This window comes from Corapipo altera, unplaced genomic scaffold (genome assembly GCF_003945725.1).
Source record: "Corapipo altera isolate COAL_440 unplaced genomic scaffold, ASM394572v1 23, whole genome shotgun sequence".
NCBI lineage: Eukaryota > Metazoa > Chordata > Aves > Passeriformes > Pipridae > Corapipo > Corapipo altera.
This window is the reverse complement of record NW_020884878.1, coordinates 12,937,422-12,964,045: the sequence shown is the minus strand read 5'-3', so window position 1 is coordinate 12,964,045 and position 26,624 is coordinate 12,937,422. Positions and strand designations below refer to the sequence as shown.

The window sequence follows — 26,624 nt, the reverse complement described above, 5'->3', positions numbered from 1 at the left end:
ACCATTCTTCACAAACTACCCCAGCGTGGGTCCCTTTCCATGGCATGCAGTCCTTCAGGAACAGGCCACTCCAGCATGTGTCCCCCATGGGGTCACAGGTCCTACCAGCAAACCTGCTCCAGCAAGGGCTTCTCTCTGTATGGGTCACAGGTCCTGCCAGAAGCCAGCTCCAGCATGGGCTTCCCATAGGGTCACAGCTTCCTTCAAGCATCAACTTGCTTTGGCATGGGGTCCTCCAATGGCTGCAGGTGGATCTCTGCTCCCCTATGGACCTCCATGGGCTGCAGTGGCACAGCTGCCTCCCCATGGTCTGCACCTCAGGCTGCAGGGGAATCTCTGCTCTGGCACCTGGAGCACTTCCTCCTGCTCCTTCTGCACCGACCTTGATGCCTGCAGAGTTGTTTCACATATTTTCACTCCTGACTCTTGCTGCAGTTGCACAGGTTTTTCCCTCTTCTTAAATGTTATCCCAGATGTGCTACCACCATCAGCCTTGGCCAGTGGTTCTGTTGACAAAGGGGAAGCTTCTAGCAGCTTCTCACAGAAGCCAGCTCTATGGGCTCTCACAAAAAACCTTGCCATGCAAACCCAATACACCTGTGTACTGTTCACGAGATGAGAAAAAAACAGATGTTTATAACTACGACTTCAGTTCAAGCCACTTACTCCCATATTTGAATAAGCTATAGTCCTGGGACCAGCACTTCTGTTTCTCCATCTTTCCACCTGACATTGATCTTAGAAGCCTGGGTATCCATTTCATGCATCTTGGACAAACTGATAGTTTAGGTGAGACAAAAGTAATAAAACCAGAATGATCTCTTAAAATGCCAACAGTGTGATTTCAGCAATCTCATTAGTGTTCATCTGTCAAAGACTTTCACAAATGCAGTTATTTCTCCAAGGATCCCTAGGGAGTTTTACTTCCTTTTACTTCAGTTGATGATTGCAATCAACATCTTACAGTATGCACAAACTATGAGTAACTGTATTCCAACTTCTAAAATCTCTAAATATCTCCATTTCGTAATTTCTCTGCAAAAACTAATGAACTAAAGGAACTAACAGAGTCTACAAAACTGAAAACAGCATTGCTTACAGCAATCTGTACTTTTCTCAACCAGGGCTCCATGGCTCTAAAGGACATTTCACCCGCATAAGGATTAATGGCCTGAATTATTCTTGTTTAGGTGTCTATTACAACTCTAAATGACTCTTGATATCAGGACAGCAAATAACAGGACACAGGTCAAAACAGTGGGGTTATTTGAAGTCTACTGACCCCAATATTACAGATCAAACTCTGCTTTCAGTCATCAGTGTGTGAGCCCACGAGAGGCCCACATCGCTGGGACGGGCCGCGGAGGCCGCCCAGAGCCGCTCCCCCCCCGGGCCGCTCCGCCCCGGCGGCCGAGGCGGGGCCCGGCAGCTCCGCGGCAGCAGCAGCGCGGCCGCCCCGATCCGCCCCGGGCCCCGCGCGGCGGCAGCGGCCCGGGAGGCGCCGGGGACACCGCTGGAGCTCCCGCGGCGCTCCGGCCGGCGGGATGGGGCTGGAGCCGCTCTTCCAGGCCTGGAGCTGCTTCAGGCGGAGGAAGTTCCGGGAGTGCGCGGATCTCTGCTCGCAGCTGCTGGAGAGGCCGCCCGGCGAGCAGGTATCGGGGGCCGGGCCGGGGCGGGAGGCGGCGGTGAGGGGCGGCAGCAGCCGCGTCCCCGCCGCCCCAGCACGGCGGGACCCTCCGTACCTGCTGCAGCCGCCGGAGGGGCCGGCGCGACCCCTGTCAGCGGGGCGGGAGCGCTGGGCCGCGCCGAGCTCCCCAGGGAGGAGGAGGAGAAGAGGCCGGGCAGCGCCGGCTCACCGAGCTCCCCAGCTCCCCCCGGGCCCGGGGGCGGTGAGCCGACCCTGCCGGCTCCTCCTCAGACACGCCCCGGTGGAGCGCTCCCGCCCCAGCCCCGAAGCCGGGAGAGGGGAGCGGTGCCGGGTGTGGGTGACACTGCTGGAGCGCTGCCGTGAGGGCCAGAGCTCCCCACAGCGAGAACTTTAACTCATTCAGGAGTTTCCGGAGTTAAGGGAAGAAAAGCCAGGACTAAAACTCAGTTCTGCGTTAGCATGTTCCTGTTGAATTTATACTGATGTTCAGATATCCTAGCTTTTGAGTGGACTACATCGCATAAGGTTAAGAGACACGCATTTTAGCTCAGCTTACATATGAACCTTACATTGGGGCAGAAGGCGTTTGCATTTCAATCTCTTTGCCCTTTCTCCATCTGCAAAGTCTCTGGAAACGTTGTGCATGTGTTGTTCAATACATACATGTTTTCTCATCCTAATGTAAGAAGGAAGAATTTGAGAAAGTTGTTTCTGGATTAATGTTTATGTGCATGTAAACCTTTTTAATTTTAAAAACAGTAATTGAATAAACTTTATCTTCATCATAAATACTTCACACAAATTTGTAAGTCTCTCAAAGCATCCTGTAGACATATATTTTAAGAATCTTGAAGGCAGTTCTTTTCCTCACAAAGGACAAATATTTAAAGAAAGGTGAATGGTCACACAGTTGTGTAAATATAAAGCACAGTAACTATTTAAATTGGCATAGGATGGATATTTTAAAAATTCTTTTTTATGTTTTATAACGAACAAGGACCCACCAGCACAAAATTTTAGCAGAGAAGGTATTCAAAGAACATTGTTCCTCAATGCTAAATGGGATTGAGTATTAGTTCTGTGTATGTGCTGTATTAGTTATGTATATGTACATCATTGGGTCTTTATATATGTGATCTTTGCATACAGGAAGACAACGCTTGATTTGTGATAGTAACTCTTGAAGTAGCACAGACAACAGTAAAAAGTTATAAAGATCATAGTGCTTCTGTTGCTCTTAATTTATAATTTTTTTAATTAGTAAAACTGTTTTTAATCTATGATCTCAACATGAAAATATAAAGATGGTTGCATTTCTGCTATGTGCTGAAGCTCAAGTATAAAATTGTATTGTTACACCCGGCAACTCCAAACTTTTGCTGGGCTGTTCCCAGTAGCACTGGTAAGAAATAGAAGATGTACAAGGCTGGGAAAAATGTTTAGGAGGAAATTAACAAAACAGCAATGAGAGGATGTAGTTGGGTAAGGCCTTGAGCAACCTGGTTTAGTGGTAGGTGTCCCTGCCCATGGCAGAGGGGGCTGGAACTAGATAATCCTTAAGCTCCATTCCAACCCCTTAACATTCTATCATTCTGTGAGATAAATTCTGATTGGTTTTCCTTCTTCCAGACATTGATCAGGTACCAATCTGTCCTGTTTACCCTGCTAAATGTTGGGCATGGGGGAAAGGAATGTTCCTCAAGAATGTGTTTTGTGTGTCACTGAAATCTTACAAACTATTTTGAACTTAATACAACAGAATGGAAAAGCAAATCATATTTATGTATTGTAGCGTATATACTTTGCATTTAATAGAACCATTATTTTTATATAACCTTTGAAAGATACTAAACTCCAAGGCTGAACACTGAGTTAATTAGAACTCAAATAAGTGACATAATTTGAGTGACATAATTCTCCTGCTTGCCTAGTCTAATCCTATTTTACATTATTCTGAATTTATTCCAATGGTGTCGTATCAGCTTATTTGCTGGAATTGTGAATATTAGAAAAGTGATTTATGATTTTTTTCCACGTTAATAAGAATCTAGGACCATTCTCAGGCAGACTGATTTCCTGATATCTGTGTTACTTTTGAAGTGGCATGTTAATGAAATCAGTAGTTCCTAAATGTTTTGATTGAACTTTATTTCTGTCATCTTCAGCCACCTACCAGAAAATGGTGCTGTCTTCCGTCTGTGTGAATTACATCAGTAGTATTTTAGTATTACCTGGCGATATATCTGAAATGAAGTATATTTCATTTTTGGTACCTAACCCAATATATGTGGTTTATTATGCTTAAAGAACACATAGCAATTCTGACAGATTTAATGGTCAAACTCTTAATGGTAGTACTTCTGCAAATCAAACTGTCATATTGGGCACCAGGAAAGCAGACAGACAAATGACAGCCCTTACGGAAAGTTTGGATTAAGTGAGCTGCTGTGCAGCACAAGGGAATACTCAATGGCTGTAATCACCGTGCCATCTGTTCTTATCCTCTTGTCCCATATTCTCCTAAGCATGCGCCTCCCAACCAGGGAAAGAAGGATCTTACAAGAACTGTAGCCTCAGTCACTGTTCAGAGATTCACTTCTTTGGACAGCAACCGTTAGGATATGACATAAACCAAACCACAGGAGATCGTGTCCTTTAAATACGTGCCCAGGAATGGTTGAGTTAAACTGTGACTGTTACGAGTCAGAACTTTTTTGTGCTTAAGCAACCGGCCTTCTCCCTTCTAAGACATGTAATGTAACAATAGATAAGTAAAGGAAGAGACTAACAGTGCATAACTGGAGAACATTTCCATGCCTGAAAGAGACGGCCTTTCTTGTCTTAAAGTCTGTACGTTTTTCCCAGCTGTCAGCTGGTCTGCTAAATGATAGCACCCCTCCTGCTCCATCATATCCACAATGACGTCCCAGAGCTATGGGCTGCTGAAACCAGGAGGTTCTTAAGGTATTGTGTTGACCTTGTAGCTAACTGGGCATGAATCAAGAATTTTCTTACACAGCAGTATCAAATGCTACGCCATTATAAACTTGTATTCTTAAAGAACACAACAACAAAATCAAAACATTTTAAAATCAATCAAGTTTTCGTGAAAAGTTCTTAATGAATAACATTTTGATAGAAGAATAATTAGCTGCTACAGAGTTACGTTTTGTGGAAGATTGAAATTTTTTTTCTGTAAAATATCCTGTGCATTTCTTCATTTAAGTATTAGGAATATAAATGTTATTGATGGAATTTCCTTCTGTGCTGATAATCTAAGCTCAGGGTAAATAAAAGCTGTACTTTCTGTGACTAGCATTTGGGCATACAAACACATGAAGTACTGATGTTCAGTTTAATTATTTCCTGTTGTAAGCAAACAGGCGTTGTTTATAGTAATAGCATGACCTAGAGAAAATACAATCCAGGACTGTCTCTGTTGATCATCCTGATTAGTCACCTAATCTGATTACTCTTTGGGTTCCATATGTCAGATTCAAGGCAATGACCAGAACCCATGTATGAGGCCTGCTCTAGTTTAACAATAGGAAAATAAAATTGCCTAATGTAATTAATAGGCATACAGTGGATGTTCTTATTGATTAATGGTCTACTATGAGGATTTGCTTTTGTTCGTTCGTCCTTTCTTCTCCCGCAGTGAACTTTCAGCTACTATTACTTGCATACTGGTTTTTATAAGGTCAGTTTAGAGTTATCACAGTTATGTTTATGGGCATTGACTTTGATTTGAAAAAGCTTCTTCAACTGAAATCAGTTATTGGTCCAAGAGACTGTAATTAAGTTTATGCATGAAAATTAGTGATACTTACAATGAATTCATTGTTCCTGAGTAAAGGTTGGGGTTTTTTTCCTGTATTTCTGCTCTTAATCATTTGAAGAGCATATTCAGAATATACTAATTTTAATATTCTGCATGTATTAAATCTTACCTGAAATTAATTGTAGAATGAAGTCTTATATATATATATAACGTATGTAATCTTTTCATTCTCTCTTCTAGGCTGTAGGTGTCAGAAAACATAATTATTCTAAATATTTTTTTTCTTCAAATAAACTGACTTTATACATTAGCATGAATTTTAAAGTGCCCTCAGTTGATTCAGGGATCTGGATTAAATTCTTCCTTCATTGCTTTTAGAATCAATGTATTAGGATGGATGAACAGTGCATACTCTCATCTACTATAATGAGAGAGCAATGTTTTTACTTAGTATTATTGGTCAACTTTTTTTCCGGAATGATGAGGGATGTAATTTCTGAATTTTTTAGTAATATGAATGCTCCTACAAGCAAATTCATTTTGTTTTTAAATTATTTTTTAAACTAATGAACAGTGCCTAAAGTAAGATACACATCTGTAACATCGAGGCATTTTTGAGTTAGTGTTGAGGTACTATTCCTAACCTTATCCTCATTAGTTACTGTAGCACATATGGTATGGAAGAGCACCTACTGCTCTTAAACCATTTTCATATGTGCTGTAAGAGACACAATGGAGTGAATAAAATGCAAGCTGAATACCTCAAGGATCCTTAGGAAGCTGAATAGTTTGTTCTTTAGAAGACAAGTGCTATAAGTAAAAGAACTTGGAGTTCATAAAATCATACATCTGAAATGCTAAGGCAGTTTCAGTGCTCTATGTACCCCCAGGTACATCACAGTCAGCTGAGATTAATCCCTCAATTAACATTTAGTTCCATAGTGTAGTGGATGTGTAAGCTCTGTTACACATTTTAACACCCGTGAACGAGTTGTGATTCCAAATATGATCCTTAAAAGGTGACAGAAATTCCAGTACACTACAGAAAGAAGATGTCTTTCACTAGTCTTCCAGGTCCCTGCTGTCACAGAATTTACTGAATAAAAATGCTCAAATTGAAAGAAGTAGGCCATGTCTCATACTACAGAGGAAAAGAGTGAGCTTGACCTTGCCATTTTCCTGGGGAAACAGGAGCCAGCAATGTGTCCCAGCTGCAAAGGAAGCCAGCAGCATGTGGGGAGTGCTTGAGTTTGGAGAAGACACTGGGGTGATCTATAGCAGCCTTCTGATACATTCAAGGAGGTTATCAAGAAAATGGAGCCAAGGCCCCTTGCAGTGCTGCCTGGAAGTGAAGGAGGCTTTGGCTTGATGCAAGGAAAAACATTTCCTGATAAGGACAGTCAGCACTGGAGCAGATTGCCCATGGGCATTGTGCAGCCTCCATCCTTGGAAGTTTTCAAGACCTAACTGGACAAGGCTGTGAACAACCTCAACTGACCTCATAGCTGACCTTTCTTTGAGCAGGGCTTTGGACCTCCAGAAGTCCCTTCATAGTCTGAATTACTCTAAGATTGTATATCCAGTCTAATAAAGCTGGTTTAACTGTGAGAGATTTACACAACTCCAGATGTGCAAGAAATTTTCCACTGCCTCTAGAAGCAGAAACAGTCTGGCACTCTAAAAGACTAATAGTGATTTGGAGAAAGTAACATCTACCTCCCACCTTCCTTGTCTAAAACTAAGTAATACATTAGGAAAAACTCCTCCCCAATCCCTGGAAGTGAGCAGCAGAAGCCCTGAATGTGATAATTATACAATTATTGGTGATAAACCTACATTTCTTTCTGCTAGTATTTACTCAATTTTACCACAAGTTTTCAAGCAGATGCAAGCTCCTGCCTTTTCATTTGTAATAAACCGAATCTGATAGCTTTCCTTTTATTTATCGTGTGATGCAATAGGCCAGTAATTTGATGTTTATTCCACTTGCAGTCTTACTGTCCAGAATAAAATGAATGCATGATTTTCATCATAAAAGGACAAAAAAAGTGCTGACATTTTTCTGTTGTGTACTTGAATGATATCAGTGTGATCACCAGCAGCAGCTAACAAAAATGCACAAAGATGGATTTTATTAAGTAGGTATTCTAAAGCCCGTGGCATAATAATCTGGTCAATTTTTAAATGATTTGCACATATCTTTCAAGTTAATTTTCTTTTAATCTACCATTTTTCAGTTTAATAATACTGTAATATTAATCTAAGATTTGACCAGCATGATCCAGAAGAAGCAAGAAAGCAAAGGTATCAGAGAGGTGAACTTACTGCAAATCTGCTTTCATTGTATAAAATATCAAGTAGCTCCATAATGTGTGTAAGTTGAGATAATGTAATAAAATGAAAATTCGGCTATATGTGTCAGAGAGAAAATGTTTGTCCAAAATGAGATGGTCACAGGGTATAAATCCATTGTTGTTGTTGTTGTTTTTATTGTTTGGCATTTCCATTCCTCAGTTTCTATTTCCTCTCTTTTCAGGAGCTTGATTCTGAATACAGCGTGATTCAGGTAAAATTCTTTCCATAAATACAATTATTAAATACAATCATTTGGAAGAATTTATGATACACTGAATAATATTTGTTTTCTTGTTAAGTCCTCAATGGCATAATTTTGTTTTTCATCATTGGTAAGGCATTACATTTGATAAGGGGGAGATTTTTGATATTTTGAACAGGCAGCTTTTATATTTGATGGAAGTTTATTTATCTTATATTTCCTATAGCTTTATTCAGCAGTTTAGTGCCTTCTAAAAGCTAAATTGAATCTACCTTGAGCTGAATGACCTTCATCTGCTGATGAGATTAGGAAAAAGCTAATGTGTGGTTCACTGACAGAGCAGTGTTTGTGCTCTTAGGACTCACTTTCATGTTTCATTTAATGCAGGTAATAGTGGGCTGTTACCTGTGCCCTCCCTGCTCCTACAGCTCATTCTCACTGCCTAACTTGTGTAGAGTCTGGTAGCCTTGTAGCTGCATGATGATGATTTGCTTAAGTGATGGAAGACTGAGAGTAATTGATTAATTTTCACTTTGTCCACATTAACACTAGATTACTGCAATAGCAAGAATAGTATTGTGCAGGTGGTGGCACCTTTTGGCTCCAGCCCACAGCCAGAAGAGATTAAATGCAATGTGAAATGGCATTTTTAAATACAACTCTATAACATATTTTACGAGTCTCCAATTCCATTCCAGTGAAGTCATGCAAGTTGTTTACACATAGAATGGTTTCAGTAAAATACTTCCAGATATCTTCTTGACTTTAATGATTACCCTTCACAATGTAGTTATTGTGTTCTTGGGGTCTTCATTGTGAACGGAATAAAATTTATTATAATGGAAAGGATTATTAGATACTAAAAGCTCTTAGAAAAATGTGTTACTATATTCTAAAAACCCCCATATAAATATAGATTTTAAGTTTATATTTTTAATTTGGTTTTTGGACTTCTCAGGAACAAGAGGATGATACTCTATTCAGTGACAAACTTCTCAGGAACTAAGTGAAAAACACTTTGTCACTTTTCTTTCTGGAATTTAGACTTCTTAAATACTGTATCACATTTTTGTACTTATGGTACTTAAAATAATGCTTACCTCTTTATTTACTATTAGTTATTGTAAACTTCTGTCTGATTTGGAGTTAAGCAAGCAAAATCTGTTGTGTTGTGAATATGCGGGTTGTCTGAAATGATCTGTCCCTTTCTTTTTCCTGCTGTTTAAGTGCCTGTTTCATAAAAATGCAGTTTTTATTCATAAGCGCCAGACATGTTGCTTATCACAAAACAAAGTTGTCAGTCCCACAAAGAGAGAGCAAATACTCTAATCTACAGACTGCTGTTTAATTAAGGAATAATGTGTGATATTTGAAATTTTTGTTGACTGTGAAGCCTCGTACTAGGAGCTCAAGACTGGAATCTAATTTCTAGAGTGGAATCTAATTTCTAATCTAAGGAATCTAATTTTGCCCAATAATGACAAAGAGACGTTGCTTTTAAAAACACATTATCACATTTTAATTAGTGGGAAAAATAACAATAATACTCTTATGCCTATGTAAAGAATTGGCTCCAATTTTAGTGTAGAGAAGTTACTACTTTCAATTCCCAGGAAAAAATAATTCCTATGGACAGCTTTTCTTACCTCTGCTAGGAAATTAGCCTGTATTTGTCTATACAAGAGCTCTAATTTGAGCATATTTCCAATAAAGATATGATTATGTTGACTACAGACATACATGTCTTTGAAAAGAACAGAGTACCATCAAAGTGATAAAAATTCAACAAACTAAATAATTCTACAGCATAATGAGAAGCAGTTAAAGGTGTTGAACATCTAACTGCAAATTGCAATGCAAATTAAAGGCTACGTTAATTTGCCCCACTACATAAGAAGAAACTAAAAGATAATAAAGCAGATCTGGATTATGTCTGTCTGGCCTAGATTCAGATCATCCTGCTGAATTCTTTTCTCTTCATACTTGAACAAAGGTTTATTAATTGTGATTAAACTGACTGGCTAAAGCCCTCCTTTGCTTCAACTTGGAAGAAAGTACTTTTTAAAAGAATAGTTAAGTGTTTCAAAATTTTTAGATATACTTTCTTTTTGATTGACACAAAGTTGCATAGAAGCATGACGGGAATGTAGAAGAAGGGAGAGTCTGAGACACGGTGAATAAGAAATGTCTCATGAAATGATCACTTAAATTATTAAATAAGCTTGAAGCTTAGATCTTCTCATACCTCTTAATTAAAGAACAAATGTTTCCATGTGTCTGACCTTTATTTCTATCAAGGTAGCATCAGTGTGTTTCTATTTTAAAATGTCTCCTTAGCCAATATTAAACACGCCTTTACACCGGACTGCTATATTGTGTCAGAAAGGAAATAAATCTAATTGTTTTGGCAGTGATTTTTACTCTGGAAAGTTTATGATGATCTATTCAATATCTGATGGAAGATAAAGAATTGATCTTGTGACTCCCTTTATCATGCCAGTTCTGAGTACCTTACAAGCATATCAAGTTATCAAAGTGGTTGGGTCTGCACTTATTTTGTTGGTACTTCTGTATTGCTGGCACTGATTTTTCTTGTGTTTTTTTTCTCCCCATTGATTTGTTGTCTTTACAGTCTACACAAAGCTTGTCACATAGGCTAGTGTTATGCTTGCCTTTCCACACTGGTCAGATTATCCTATTTAATCTAGTAATTTGTCAGTTCAGGTCACTAAAAAGTGTTGCAATAATCTCATAATCTGAGATGCCTAATCTATGCATCTACAGATTTTTACATCTGATGCTATGAACAAAGGACTTGGTCCCCTTTCCACTGCCATCAGACAGATGGATGTACTCAGCTGTTTAAGTCAATACCTTATTCAGGCCTATTAAAACTGTGAAGTGAATATTAATTAAAAAAAGGTAAAATTTCTTATTAGATTATTTACTTGGTGTTTTGAAGATATTTTACTTTTTACTTTATCCTTAATCAGGCTGCCTGGAGCCTGAAAACACGAGCTTTGACAGAAATGGTGTATGTGGATGAAATTGATATGGATCAAGAAGGAATCGCAGAGATGATCCTAGATGAAAATGCCATTGCTCAAGTTGCACGTAAGAATGACTTTCACTTAAATACATTGAATAAACAAGAACTCTTTTGACCAGGATCATCATCTAGCATAAAATAGTACATACTGAGGTAACCTGATACAGCTTTTAGATATTGCTACAAAAAGAGCTTCAGACTGTTTTATGGTTATCTGAACTGATTTTCTTTCTTTCTCTGCTTTTCTCTACTTCTTTTCTCTCTTCCTTCACAGAGCAGTTCTTCAGCTCTGTCATTGTTTCTTCTATGCAACTCTTTTTCAGCTTCATTAGTTCTCTTTTAAGTGGGTAATAATTAGTAGTATTCCACTACTTTTTGACATTATTTGTATTTTTCTATGTTTCTTTAGTACAGTCCACATGGAAATTTTGATGCAACTTATTAGATGTGGCTCTCAACGACCGACCACATCAAGGAGTTCAAGGGAAGAGTTGGACATAGGCCAGGACTAATATTTGAAGCATTAGAAGTTTTTCTTGTCTGTATAGACATAGGCAATATCATATCTATCTGATTACATTTTTAAAAATTTTCATTACATGATTGGTCACATATAAACAGTCAAGCAGTCCTGAAGTTCTGTTTATACATTATGATAAGCTAATTACCTGTGTCTGTCTTAAAACAGCATAGTAATATAGTTTAGTTCCCCTGTAGTAATCATCTGCCAAGAAAAATAATTTGATGAATATTATTTAGAAATAAGGTATCCTGGAAAAATACATTCATACTATCTTTAAACTGAATAAAGATGACTTTCTGGATAGTGTGTACAAATTTCAAAACCAAAAGAAAATCATTATGATAGTGTAACCTGCAGTCCTGAATCATTGAGATAAGACTTTGCTATTTGTGCTTCAAATTCACTAGATGTGCCTGAGCTAGTATATAATTTTTCAGAAAGTGTAAGAACTTCCCAAAGATAGAGAAACCCCTGCAATCTTTTCTAAGTTATTAAATTTGCTAGCTTTTATCAGTGTGTGCCATATCTTTAGTGGGAATTATCAACTATAACTTCACCTGTTGCTTCTTTGTGAGTATTTTATGCCTAATATGAAGTTTTTATTTTCAAAGGTTTATTTCCAAAGTAAATTGCTAAATCTGTCATTAAGTCATCCAGTGATCTTTTCTCTGAGCTAAATGGTCTACTCATTCTGAGCTATATCTTTTAATTTTTGAGTTTAGTCTTGAAACTCTTTTCTGAACCCTTTCTAGTTATTCAGTTGTCTTTTGTAGTCAGCAAACCAGACAATAGTCCACTGACACATAGAAAATACATTTTTCTTCTATAGCTTGATTTTCCTTTCTTTATACATCTGTGGTGTTCTAATGTTACATTAGAATTACATTGATGTTATATTTTTATATGAAAGGTAAGCACAGATATCACTGAACAGAGTGCAAGGAGGATGGAGCCAGTGGTGCCGTGACAGGACTAGAGGCAGTGGGCACAAACTGAAACACAGGAGGTGTTTACCTCTGAACATCAGGAAACAGTCTTTTTTACTGTGAGGGACTAAGCACTGGAACAGGCTGCTCAGGGAGGTTGTGGAGCCTCCCTCCTCAGATCTATTCAGAAACCATCTAAATAGAGTCCTGGGCAACTGGCTTTAGGTGTTCACGTTTGAGCATGGTTGGACCAGATGATCTTCAGAGGTCCCTTCCAATCTCCAGGATTTCTGTGGTTCTGTGATCACTCCACTTGTACACATGATTTATATAAAAATGGGTGCTTGCTGACTGTGGGCTTTTTCTTTGACTGTTAAAGTGTGTTAGCCACAGTTGGTCTTGGCTCAGGGTCCATTACTATGGCAGATCTTCCAGGATATACTCCCCCACTAAAATCATAGCTTACCTACTTGAAAGTGTGTTCAAATCCTTCTGCGTCCTTTACATATCAATTTCTATTTTACATCTGTCCTCATCTTAGTTTCCAGGTTAAAGTAGCTTAATAATGATTTTGCTGCTTTCAGTCTTGCATTATTAATTAATTACTAAATTGTATAGGGTCCACTGGAAACAACTACCGTTCTGTGGTTCCTCTTTACACATATGTAATGAAATCAGTCTTAAGCCAGTTTTTATTTTTTTATAATTTTGTGTGTTAATTTTCCATCAGTCTTGTTTATGAAGAATGTCCTACAGCATAATAGTACATAAAAATTCCATTATGTTACCTTTGGACCCTTAACACCATTAATTTTATCAGCTAATATTGTAATCTTGTTTAAAAGTGTTACCTTGACAACAAACTGGGAGTTAAAGGAGTCTTCTGCAGTCATCACTAACTACTGTAATTGCACTCTTAAATTCTGACACTGTTAGTGGCCACATGCACTGTTGTGGCTTCTTGGTGCCTATTCATAGCTAGTTGAGTTGGGATTCTCAAAATAAGGACAGAGTTGCCTGGGGTGAGATCAAGGCTATTCCCATAAGCATTCTCCCAGTGCACCAAAAACTTAAAACCAATTGCAGTTATTAAAAAACATGTGTGAAAAGGGGATTTTGATGTCTACCTCTTCTATATTACTGCAATAGTTTAAAAAAGAGTTCAGAAAGTGGAAGACTAGTACATTTTTGCCTGTTAGTCTAAAAAGCTAAAAGCTACTTTGTCCATTTCTCAGAAGAGTGCCCTAGTTACCATGTTAGAAACTCTGCTGAGTAAACTGTCCACTCTTTCTGTTGTGGAGTAAAACATTCAAGAGTCACAGGACTATAAAAGGCAAGCAAGCAACAGAGATCCTAAGTGTGGCCAACCAGGAGAGAGAAAATCATGAGTTTTGTTCTTTATTTTAGCATCAGTTGCTAAAAGTTGGTTTTACCAAGGACATCATGGTTAATACCTTTCTTGTATTATTTAACTTAAAATACAGCTGTTGTCAGGTGGCTGCTATAATATTGGAGTCAGAGGTGCTTAGTATCATCATGGATTAAAAAAAGCTAGAAAGTGTTTAGATTTAGAAGTTATTGATCTAGACAAGTTACTAAACTTGCTTGTATCTCAGAGGTAATTACAGCTTGAAGGCAGGAGATGGAGGACTGAAAAAGGGCAGACTTGAGGTTTATCTTGGAGGAAAAAAGAAGGAAGGAAACTGTCTATCTATCAGTTTAACTTAAGTTCTTAGAAACGTTTGCAGTAAAAGCAGTTCAAAAGTATATAGAAAATAAGTAGACAAGTAACAGTGATTTGTCAAGAAATGTCAAATCAAATCTCATTTCTTTCTGTGCAAGGTAACAAGCAGTGAACAGACTGGAAGATATAGATGTCATATGTTGGTTTTAACCAAGTGTTTAAATCCATCTCAATAGATATTCACTTGGCAGGTTAAAAAACCTGACTAATCCAATATCAGTGAAAGTGATGCAAAATCTACATGCAGGAACTAGTAATTCTTAATTATCTGCTGTCAAAACAGAAATACGTGAAAAGGGGGACCCTTCATCAGTTCACCTGGGCTCAAGCCAGTTCAATATTTTCACTGATGACTTTGAACATGGATGAGTTTGAACTGTACTGTGCCCTAAATTGTGGGTGGGGATCCTACACTGGTTTAATGACACGAGATACCATTCTCCATCTACTCTGTAGGTGATAGTTTTGGTTTACTTACTAAAGCCTCGGTATTATTTTAGTATTGGATAGAAAACATACCATTTCGAATTAGCGTGGTCTCATTGTTCCAGTAACCTTTCTTACTTCAGGGCTATCTGTTGTTCCTAAGATGTCCTTGAGAATTGGTGTGGGTTAATCCCAGTAGGCAGCTAAGCTCCACACAGCCACTTGTTCACTCCCCCCAGGTGGGATGGAGAAGAGAATGGGGAGGGTAAAAGAGAGAAAACCATATTCATTGTAGCAGTATTTTGAACAAAGAAATTTCTGGCTTATATTTATTGTAAAATACAATAATTTTTTAAGTCCTCTGGACAAGGGAGTAGTATCTCAATGTGAAGTGAGAAGTGCTCTTATGTTACAGGACCAGGAACATCTTTGAAACTCCCTGGAACAAGCCAAGGTGGAGGCCCCAGCCCAGCTGTTAGGTATGTGATAGTTTATTTTTTTTAAATGCGACTACTTGGAAATGAACAAATTTTACATTTAACTTCTGAAAATGAAGTGCTTCAGGTACAACTGTTTAAATTCTCTATCAGTAAATACCACTTAACATAAGAATAATGTACTTAACATCTTCAGGCCAGTAACTCAATCAGGAAGACCTATTACAGGATTTGTGAGACCCAGTACGCAAAGTGGACGGCCCAGTACTATGGAGCAGGCGATAAGAACACCTCGAACAGCTCTCACAGCCCGTCCCCTTACTAGTGCTTCTGGGGGATATGTCAGGCTGGGAACGGTGAGTTGTTTGACTCTCTTCTCAGAATGATGCATTTCTTGGTCATAGCATCTGGCACAGTGACATTATAGTTTACTTAAAAGCTGCATCTAAACTCCAGTTTGAAGGAGGAGAGCATTTTTAGTTTTTTATTTAAATTACTTCTAGGGTTTGAAAATGATACTTCTTGTTAGTTTGCTGATCTGTTTGTATAAAAACATAAATCCTTAAGTTTACTGAAATTCACATAAACTCCCGATTCACAGGCTCTTTGAGACACATTTTTATTCACTGAAGGCCATGAAAAGACCATGACATTGATTTCATTATGAACATCTTGAAACCTTCTCCAAGTTTTTCAGTTTACTGCAAAACAATTACTAAGTGCTCAGTGTCTGTCCCTTCAAACAATAAGGAAAATAAACCAGACTAGTTCTATCCCATTCTTTTGGCAAAATTAATAAACTGCAAGCAGCAAGAATATATAGTACAGATAAACTTCACATTAATGGCAAAACATGGTATCTTCTTGCTCTTGCAGGTAGGAACTGATCTTCCTAAATCTTTCATGAATTTTTTTTTTTTAATGTATCCCAACTACCAAGGTACATGCTTAGGCACTGTATGGAAATGGTGGAGAGAGGGAAACAAAAGGAAGTTTTTGTCATGTTTTGTTTGGGGTTTGGGAGTTTTGTTGTATACTACTAATATTTTGAAAATTTTCAGGAAAAGTGCAGGACATCTTCCCACTTAAAAGACTTCTTTTTCCTCTTCAGGCTTCAATGCTAACAAATCCAGATGGCCCTTTCATAAATCTGTCTCGACTGAATTTAGCAAAATATGCTCAGAAACCCAAACTGGCAAAGGTACGTAACTGTTTTTGGTTAACGTGATATCTTTTTCTTATTTTCTGGTGTCATTCTAATGTAACTGTACATGGGATTGGGAATAAAAACAATGATGAAATGTGTTGTAGAGGTGAAGTTCAGAAAAATAGTGTGTTACTTACCTTTTGGCAGCTTTTACCAGATTTGAAATTGAAAGAATGTCTAAAGAAGTTACATAGAAAGTATAATCTAGGAAAAACTTTTGTGGGAAATAAAATTTTCCATTGGTGAATAACTTGAACTGCACATATAGGAGTGATGAAGGGCAACTAAAAAAAGGGAAAAAAAAATCCAGGAGCAAAAAAATCTGCAGAACCCTCCTTAATGTCTGGAAATGGCAATCCTGGTCTAAAAATGTTCAGAAGGTTTGGATTATTTTGCTTTGATTTTATGGCATGAGTTAACTCTTTTTATGTAAAAAGATTTCATTGTTTTGTTCAGAATACTTCTTCATTTTCAATTAAGAACATCTGGCTGACGATCATTGAAACTGAGGCTGTCTGACATTAGAACAGGTTTATCCATGTTATCTGCCCAACTTATTTCATCTCTGAGTGGCAGGGACTGAAAGCTGTGTGATGATTTATCATTCGGTGGCCTTTCAGTTGAATCTTTCCCCAACATAGTCAGTTATGGATGAACATGTTTCAAAAAACAACTGTTGGACTGAGGCCAGCAACTCATTTTGCACAAGGTATCAGACAACTAGCAGACACCCTCTAGGGAGCTATATTTGGCTCTCAACCTAAAGTGGAAAGAACCAGTATGTATTCAGTCTATTTTGAGAAACATAGTGGTGAACACTGTTAGAAGACTAGCAGTGCCTAATAATCTGCTAGTGGAAATTAGCTCTTCCAGTCTAAAACTTTGGTTAACAGTTTTTCCTAAATGACTGGCATATTTCTTTTCTTTTTAAAGCCTAATGTAGACTGATAGCATTGCATTTCAGTGTGGTTTTTAAAGGAAATAAATTTTGTGTGATTGCATTGTATTCTTCACCCACTCCTTGCGTCATTGTGCCTTTGCTTCCTAACCAAACTAGGCAGAAGAGTAGGTATCAAATATGGTAATCAAAGGTATATCCCTGGCCAGGGTATATCCCTGGGGAGGCAATCAAAGACTTCCAGACTATCATCTGAAGGCAGTTACAGGTTAGTTCTTTATCAGTACTGAAAAAAACTTACATGGCTTTTGTCCAATTATGTCCTTGCTAGCAATCAGCCAGCAGACAAATTATTATAAATCCGTGACAGTCTGTAAAATAGGGGGGATGTAGGAAACCTGGAAAGGATTAAGAAATGCAAGACACGTCCTTAAGAAACGAGGCTTAGTTCTTCTGCCCGAAGACAGCTAGCTTTTAATTATGTTTGGTAACTACATGCTATTTAAGTAGGTAGGTTAGATTTCAGAGGATGTTTTGTCAGCAATGGCCCTCAGGAATGAGAAACATACATACTTTTAACAATTTTCGGTTTTAATTAGCATTTTCTGGGGCAGCTCTGTCTTCCTTCAGTTTCGTATGAAAAGAGGCTTAAGCCAAAAATGTAAAACAACAGTCATAGAAACATCCATAAGGCGGCAAGTGAACTTGTCAGTATTATGAAGCTAATACATTATGACATTAACATTTCACACAGAATGTAAGATCTAAGTTTAAATGTGGAGCTACATGGATTTATAACTTTTTTAAAATGAAGCAGTATTAAGGGTAAAGCCAAAGCAGGAGGTGAGACTGCACTGTATGTTAAGAATAATTGATTAAAGTTTTAAAATTTTCTGAGCTGTCACCTCTCCCACATGCAAAAAAGATGATAAATCTTATAGCTATTAATTTCACATCCAGAACATGCTGAACCTGGGCAGTAGCCACCAGCGTGCTTGTAACAAATGTGGATAGAGCCTTCCTAAATCTTTGTTAGCGAAGCCCAGCCATGATGATGAATTTCACATAATTAGCCTGTGTATTCATGTTTGTATATGAATATCTCCTACGTACTTCTTCCTAATGTCCTTGCAAAGTATCCTCACCATATCTTTTTTCAAGTTAGATTTTTTGTCTTTTCATTGCGTGATGAGGTTTTCCAGTGTTTCGAAGAATACTGAAATGTGCCTTCTCTCTGACCAGCATTAGCCATTTTAAAGACTATCACAGGAAGCAGCATAGCAGACATAAAAGATATCACCTGTCACCAGACAGAGCCTCTGGTAAATCTCAGTTAGCAACTGGTTTATGGTATGAAATAGAAAGTTTTATCTTTTCTAGCTTGTGGATTTTTAATAGAGTTATTAAGATAACTCTAGATATTTTTATCCAAGTGAATATTCAGTCACTTAAATCCTTTTGAAGGTCAGGCTGTATACATTGTGCCAGCCATGGAAGAAAACATCTTTTTTTGTCGCTTTAGATTTACACACTTTTACTGAATGCTTTCCTGTTACTGAACTAGAGGAGAAAATGTTCTACTACTACTTTATTGTCTATTCTATTCTTATCCACCGATTCTAATCTCCCTATAAATGTGTTTCTATTTATAATTCTCTAATGTCTTTTAATCATCTGTTCAGAGTCTTTTCTGACCAAAACTAGAAGAAAAGTAGGTCATGGTTTACTTTTCTCACCAGACATGACAATTCATTAGTAATTCTCTAGTTTCCTTAAGTTAATTATTTTAAGGATTTTGTCTAAGAAAAGCTGGCAGAAGGGTCATGGAAGCCCTTAGGAGACTGAGGTCTTGTTCTTTCTTTCTTTCCTTATGGGACAATAGTCTTTTCTAGTTTTTTAGAATGAATTCTACAAATTTAGAAAAACATTCTGTTCTTCTGAAGCAATTAAGGCCTGGGATTTGGATGCAGAAAAAGTTCAAGGTTCAACTCAATTAAACCTTGTGTTACTAGCACCCATAATACATTTCTGGAAATAGAGGCTTCCACTGTCCATTTAATTACCCGTCATCTTTCAATATCATGTTATTCACTGAAAATGCCACCCCCATTACCTATTATATACTCATCTGTGTTCTAGTAGAGAACAGCTCCAACGCAGTATGACTTGACTAGCTTTATACACGAGTAAACAAGAATGCAGTTATGTTGCTGTGCAGTTGTGGACTTATAAGCAGTTAACCACAGCACAGCTGATGCATGTAACTTCTTTAAACTTTGGTATTATGATGGTGTATTTGAGTTTCAGCAACAGCACAATATTGTTACTATTTATTGTTTACAAATAATTATAATAAGGAATTTTTTCCTTTACAGATCCGAAAATTCTGTAGGGCTTAGGATTGTTTTCCCCTAAGGCAAAGTTTGCTCAACTTACATTCTTAATAAACCTATGTTTATTTAAGTAGGTTTAGCACTGCGTAAACACCTGACATTGCACACTACATGACACCTGTCCATTGCAAAAAGCTTTTTTTAGATCACTTGTTGATTTTACTGTTAAATAGTCATGAAAATTGTGCAAGATTCTCAAATCTACATTCACTTTCAAATTATAGCTGCCTTTTTTGTTTTAAGGTGATGTTAAGGACCAGAGATAAGAGGCAATTCCACTAATCTCTTGCAACAAATTAAGAATTAAGATGCTTTCCTGTGATGACAACATAGCACATAGTTTTTATCTATTCAAGTCTTAAATAAATGTAATTTCAGCAATTGTGATGTGTGAATGTGATTGCTTTCATAAAGAATTAATTTCTGCCTAACATAATCAAGATTCTATATTCCTCTAAAATAATATTATCAATTTTTATTTTCAAATATGACAATATTTTAAATATTCTTCTGACAGGCATTGTTCGAATATATTTTTCACCATGAAAATGACGTAAAAAACGTGAGTATTTCATATGTTCCATTTTCAGTTTTTATTATGTATGATTCAGGTATTTCTGTCAGTATTCTGCTAAACTAAGGATCCAGGTAGTACATCACACATGTCCAGGCAGTAAGTACAGAAGTGAAGCATTAAAAGTTACTTAAGAGAGAGAAATCCTTTCTTACAGGGGTGATAATCAGGGATGATAATTTGCAAATACCAAGCTGTGGATTGCTCTCCTTTTTGAGAAGCAAAACATTCTAATACTTAAAACTGGGTCCCTCATCTATCAATATGGTAAGGTCTCTGCATTTAATTATTTCATGTTAACAGAATTTACTGGAACCTGAGCAGTAGCTGAAACTACAGGTCAGGTAGTGAACTGCCTAGAAAGTTCAGAGTCCTGTGGCTTGAGAGTAAGCAGTAAATTATTAAAGACTGTCTGTTAACAGAAGAAGTTGAAAATACCTGACAAAACAGTGATTGAAATGAACATTATTTGACATTTTAAACTCCTGAGATGATTGCTTATGCATTTGGATGAATAGAAAGGAAATATATTTGGTGAAACTGCATAAAAATAAAATATCAATGGGACTTTGAATAGTTTTTCTAGAAACATAATTCCATAGTGCTGAGGTGTTTTGTGGCCTCAAGAGAAAGATTAAATTGTCTAAAACATTTATTCTTCAGAAAGTTTTCCTAATTATAATTTTCCTCTTACCCTATCCAAAATTTTTCTTCTGTGGTTCTTATGTTACTGCACTGAATGGGTAAGATCACGTTTGGGTACATATTGTTTAAACTTTCAGAAAGAGATAAAGGTTGCAGAAGTTTTTTGGCAGTTCATCTAGCAATTAATTTATTCAATTAATAAAGTGTCAAAATATTTCATTGCTATATTAGATATATCCACCCAGTTGAAATGGAATCAAAATTTCTGCTGGAGGTTTGTTTGAAAGAAGTTTATGTCAATAATGCATAGTTGACTAGTTACTGAATTTTCTGCAATACTACCAACTGGTGTGTGATTAGACCTGGAGTTAAACTCTCCAGTTAATCAATAATACACACAAAAAATATTTTGCTGTTGTTGACATAGATGATAATTATTTCCAAATGTGCTGCTATGTGAAGTTTTTTAATCTAATATCGAATTATTATTGTTGTACACTGTCAACTTATTGTACAGCATTCTTTTAAGAGGATTGAATTGTAATGCACTCTTAATCCAAAATACCATTGAAATGGTAAGTAGAAGCATCAGAAATGTCAGAGAGAAATAGAAATTAAGATTTACATATTCTGGTACTGAATATGAAGAAAGTACCTGGGTTTTAGGCCACTAGTAATTTAAAAGTTATGTTTGTTTCTGAAAGCTCAGTTCACTAAGAATAAAAGAGTCACTTGATAAGATGCCACATGTGCCTGTGACCTACAGTTTAAGGACATGCAGGATCTCTAGGCTAGATAGAGTTTTATATAATGCAGGTAATTTTCCAAGCACTCCAGAAAAAAATTGTAAAATGTTTCTGCACTGTACTGCATGTATTTTGAAATCCTTGCTGAGAGTCCCAAATGAATGACTTGCAGAAAGTTTTTCCTATGTTTTTTTTACACACTTGAGCCATTTGAATAAATATCTATAAGAAAGGAAGTGCCAGCTTAGTCACGACCATTTATTGTGTAATGAGAGGGAGATCAACATGTTAGATTAATGATATTATCTTGTAGGAAAAAAAATTGTGTCACACTTCACATATGCCTTTATAATGTAATGTATATCTCTGAAGAGATTTTTTTTAACTGTTCAGTTTGCTTTCTGTCATTTGCCTTCATTGACTGTTTTCTACACCATTTTCAATGTAATTCTATTCTCCAAACTGTCCTCCCTTCGTTTTGAACTTCATCTGCATTAATTTTTCTTAAACAAAAAATAAACACTTTAACTTCTGCATTACTGTGGCTGCATCAATGTTTATTCACTTCTCCTACCAAGTGAAATTTCAAAAATTCAATTTCTTGTCTCCCTAAAAAGAATTCGATCGCTTAGGATTCAGCAGGGAAACAGCATGTATGTTAACTATTTAAAAATGGATCTGGCTCTTGTTTGATCACCCATTAGAACAGTCACTGACATCTCTTACATCTTTGTATTTTCTGCTACTCTGTGAGGTTGCACATTCTTAAAAAAGAACCAAAACCCAACAGTTTTCTACATGAGGTGAGATGAAAGAGCTTGAAATGCTTGGAAGCCAGAGAAATTGACTTAAAGTTTGAAAAGTCTTTCTTGGGACTTTCTGCGTGAACAGCATACCAGTTCCTGCAGTTTTGCAAATAAAACACAAATTAGTAGTGACAATATCCTTCCTTTGTCACTGTTGATCTGGAACAGTCTGTACTGTTCTCATTTATTATTATCACGTTATTATTTAAGAAACAAAGGCAGTTTTATTATTTATCTTCTGTTTCATATTCTGCCAGTATATAGAAAGAAAAAAAAGACTCAGCAATTTCAGTTTAGAAATGCTATTAATCAGTGTGCATTCAGCTGAATAAATAGTGCTAGGAAATTGGTTTTAATTAAAAGTAAATACATCTGTAATCTGTCCATTATCAGAAACGTGAGTCTGCAAGTAGAAGAGAGAAGCACTGAGCTTGTTCAGCACTTGAAAATGTATTGAAAAGTCTTTTGTCTTATTTAATGAAAAATTAAACACTTCTCTGAAAAAAATACTGTTATCCTATCCATGATTGTTCTTGACTTGTTTCCTTTTGAACACATATACTTAATAACTGACTTTCTGTACTCCTTGAGCTATTTCTAAAAGCCATTTTATGGGCTAAATGCTTTGACAGTTTGAAAGACTTGTCCAGAAATAGTTCAGCTGCTACTTTTTTCAGTAGACTGTGACATCATATTTTGCCATTATTTGCGGGTGGGTAATGATGACAAGATACTTTGTCCTGAGGAAGAACAATGAGTGTACAATGGATACTTACGGCCAGAAGTCACGACCTCTCATATTTCCTTAGATTTTCTTAATACTTTGTAGCTTATAGTCTCTGATAGGAATCTATTTAAAATGGAATTATGTTAGATTTATAAAATATAGGAATCCAGAAGACAAAATAGATTGTGTTAAATTGACTATGGCTAATGTCATTTGCTCAGCTATCTTATGGACTATCTGGGCTGATTTGTCTACAAATAAGACTTCAGTCAGTAATTGTTACTGGGAAAATTACTGCCATTCAACAGCACATGAAAAAAGCAGCAGATGCTTGCTTTTGTTTCCATCTATCTAATTTCTTGGTGCATACAATACTCTGTATGAAATTACTGTTTCAAACAACTTTACCAATTTCATTTTGCAATAGTGAAGTTTGGAAGTCTTAGTTATAGTACAGTTTAGTTAAGGAAGGTAATGGTAAAAAAATGAAACTCAGGATCATGCCAAATACAATTAAAGAACCAACATTATTTTTCATTCTTTAATAAAACCTTTTTTTTAGAAAACAGAAAACCCACCGAGTCTCAGGGGTTTTAAACATTTTTATTTGCACAAACATAAGAACTGACAGTAAAATAAATTTGTTCTGAAAGATTTCTTGGGGTTAAAACTGTTACTGAAATGGACTCTGCATACGTGAGTATGCTAAGTGCTCTAGACAGGAACAATTTCAACTTACCGATATGTCCACATGGTGAGTTATATCCTTAAGTTTATTAAAAGTTTTAGGACAATCAGTTTGGGTTTTGAACTAATATGTAAATTAGAATCAAAAATCCTTAAAAAGACATACCAGTATCTGGTAATATCCCTAATCCTTTATGTTTTTCCCTTCCAGTTATTAATATGACTGCACCAACATTCAGCAATGCACAGGAGTGCAGGACAGGCATATCAGTACTGCTTTTATAGATTAAATTAAAATGCCATGCAGACTGAGCATTGATTTATACCCAAACTGTACAATTAAAAAAAAAAGTTTGCACCAAACTGAAATTTAACTGTGCTTGGTCTTGGTACTGACAAGGTGAAGACTTTTAAAAGACTGTGAATTAATTTACTAAAATTTCAGAGGCCACATTGTCAAAAGATTTTGTGGTAATACTAGCAGAAATTCTTAACTCTTAGGATGCACAAAGCCTTCTCAGATAAACACTTTTTAGAAATATTTGTAACATTTATAGTATTTTTTGATTAAAGTTTTTATAATCATTTGTAGAGTATCAGAAACAAGATCTTCCTGTTCCTTTCCTATTTCATTAATTGGAAAGTATAAAAACAGAACTTATTTTCATAAACTAACTTCGAGATGAAGTCATGGCTGTGTTTCTTCATGTTAGTATAAGATCCCAGTAAGAGTTCAGGATCTTCACTGACAGATGAACGGCTGATGTTAGTGTCTAGTAAACCTGAAGCAATCTTAGTTTCCACTTTCCAATCACAACCAGAATTGTTAGCCTTGCATAAAATAATTATCAGAAATAATTAGGGTAGCAGGAAGAAACCTGAATGTGCAGTTACAGAAGAGATCGTTTTCTGAAACTCAGTCCTTCTTGAGCACTTGCCATGAGAGCACTCTGAGGAAAGCTCTCTGAAGCATTTGCATGATCCTTACTTGTCTGAAGTGGCTGCTCATGCTGCATTAGATGCAGGTGTGGTATTTGACAGACACACATATTGTTTATACATTTGTAAATGCAACAAAAGTAACCAACGTTTTAACGGCAGCTACTTTCCCAGATTTTCCCGGTATTGGGACAAAATTGCTTGTGTACCTTCAGAGAAAAGAAAGGATCTGTCTAGAAGGGAATCCAGCAATTTCTGTCTTGAAGCAAGTTTATTCTCCATTATAGTCGTAGCATCCAAAGGCCCTATTGTGCAATTTGCAAAGCCATTAAGAAACAAAGGGCAACCGAGAGCTGCCATCTAAGGTCTTCAAGGATTCCACCTAACTGAAAGAAACAGTGAATTCAGAGTTGTCAGTTTTCCTGAGTTTTCTCTTTTCTGTCTCAGAGGCAGGGAATGACAGTTGTCTTCTTCTCTTTGGGGCAGCATCCTTATCCTGACTTGCTACAGAAAACAAATTATTCTTTCTCACAGAGCCAAAACATAGCAATTTGCCTAAGTTGTCGTAGCTCCAATGATTTTGCTGCAGTGTGTCAGATCTAAACGCATTGATTACTTGCAGCCTCATTTTACTAGCAGGAAGAACAGGAATCAAACCTAGGGGTAGATGTGACTAAACTGGGCTCTTACAGCATTTCAAATATTCAGATTAATTTTTCCTGGGAATTATTTGTTCCTCTGCTACTGAGTGACCAGTGCACAGAACTTTTACTTATTGTTCCTAGTAGATAGCAAGGTTCTGATTCCTGTGGTCTCCAAAATGTTTATGAAAACAAACAAATAGAAGAGTGAGCTCTTTGTTATACAACCATGGCATTAGATCTTTTTAGACTATTTCTGATATCCCTAAAGTGTAACAAATATAGCATGGCTTTGATATGTTCTGAGAAAAAATGGAATTAATAAAAAAGAAACACTAACAAGTGCGTCTATGGTAGACTGTGGTACAAAACACACATCTATTTGTTTTAACGCAGATTTTGAAATTATAACTTAAATATGAAAAGCCACACATTCTGGCTGATGTGGCTGATCAGAGTGTACCTGCTTTTCCAGTATCCCAGACAAAAGAGATTTTAGACCTCCACCATCTTCAATAGCTATCTATTTCTTAAGATATTTTTCCTATAAAATAGTTTTTTACATTACAGTCTTTGCAAAGGAAGAAATGTGTCTTACTGTACACATCTGAGAATTTCTTCCCAGAAATGGAGGCAACCTGATATTAGCCATGAGATGACAATTTCTACAGTATTTCAAACTCATTGAACTTATTTATTTTAGTTTATTTTTACTTTTTTTTAACACCTTTTAGTGAACAATGATGGGAAGCTTGGAAAAAGTGTGTTGGCTTAAACAAATAATGTATTCTGAAGCAGTGCTACAGGAGTCTGATCAATTGATTTTCTATTTTCTCTTTGAATGAGAAGAAGCTGCTTGGTTTGTGTATTTTTATAGGGACAAATAATCCTTTCAGCTGTTTTATGGACTGAACTATAAAAGTAATAAACATAAAGCAATACTTCAACCGAAAGTTTACCTGGAGTTTTTGTTCAAAATTTTCTCTTTACAAAAATCTTTACATTGTTCACATTGTGCTCTTTTTCTTTGTGTAAACACTGGTGGTATTAATTTTAAGATTATGGGTTTGTTTTGGAAGGCTCTAGACTTGGCAGCCCTTGCCACTGAGCATGCACAATTCAAGGACTGGTGGTGGAAAGTGCAAATTGGGAAGTGCTACTATAGGTAAGCCATTGTTCATTTCTTCTGTGATGAGTGAATATGAGTTCAGGACCTGTACTGCTGGGTGTGTTGCGCAATGCTGAACACTGAGAAATAGTTCAGCAAGTG

The 26,624-nt window shown here is 36.8% G+C and overlaps 1 protein-coding gene across 4 annotated transcripts in view; it reads left to right on the top strand.

Annotated features, from left to right (window-relative positions):
• Positions 1-26,624, top strand: part of TTC8 (tetratricopeptide repeat domain 8) — a 47,621-nt gene that overhangs the window by 6,804 nt on the left and 14,193 nt on the right. The window contains exons 2-9 of one of the 4 annotated variants that reach the window (XM_027637998.1): positions 1,592-1,652; positions 7,966-7,995; positions 10,980-11,100; positions 15,070-15,133; positions 15,288-15,447; positions 16,203-16,292; positions 20,107-20,151; positions 26,434-26,519. In XM_027637998.1, coding sequence (XP_027493799.1) covers positions 11,016-11,100; positions 15,070-15,133; positions 15,288-15,447; positions 16,203-16,292; positions 20,107-20,151; positions 26,434-26,519 — 530 coding nt within the window. In that variant the 5' untranslated portion in view covers positions 1,592-1,652; positions 7,966-7,995; positions 10,980-11,015. Of the gene's footprint in view, positions 1-1,474; positions 1,653-7,965; positions 7,996-10,979; positions 11,101-15,069; positions 15,134-15,287; positions 15,448-16,202; positions 16,293-20,106; positions 20,152-26,433; positions 26,520-26,624 lie in introns of those variants that run through there. The other 3 variants (XM_027637996.1, XM_027637997.1, XM_027637999.1) reach the window with 3 other exon arrangements.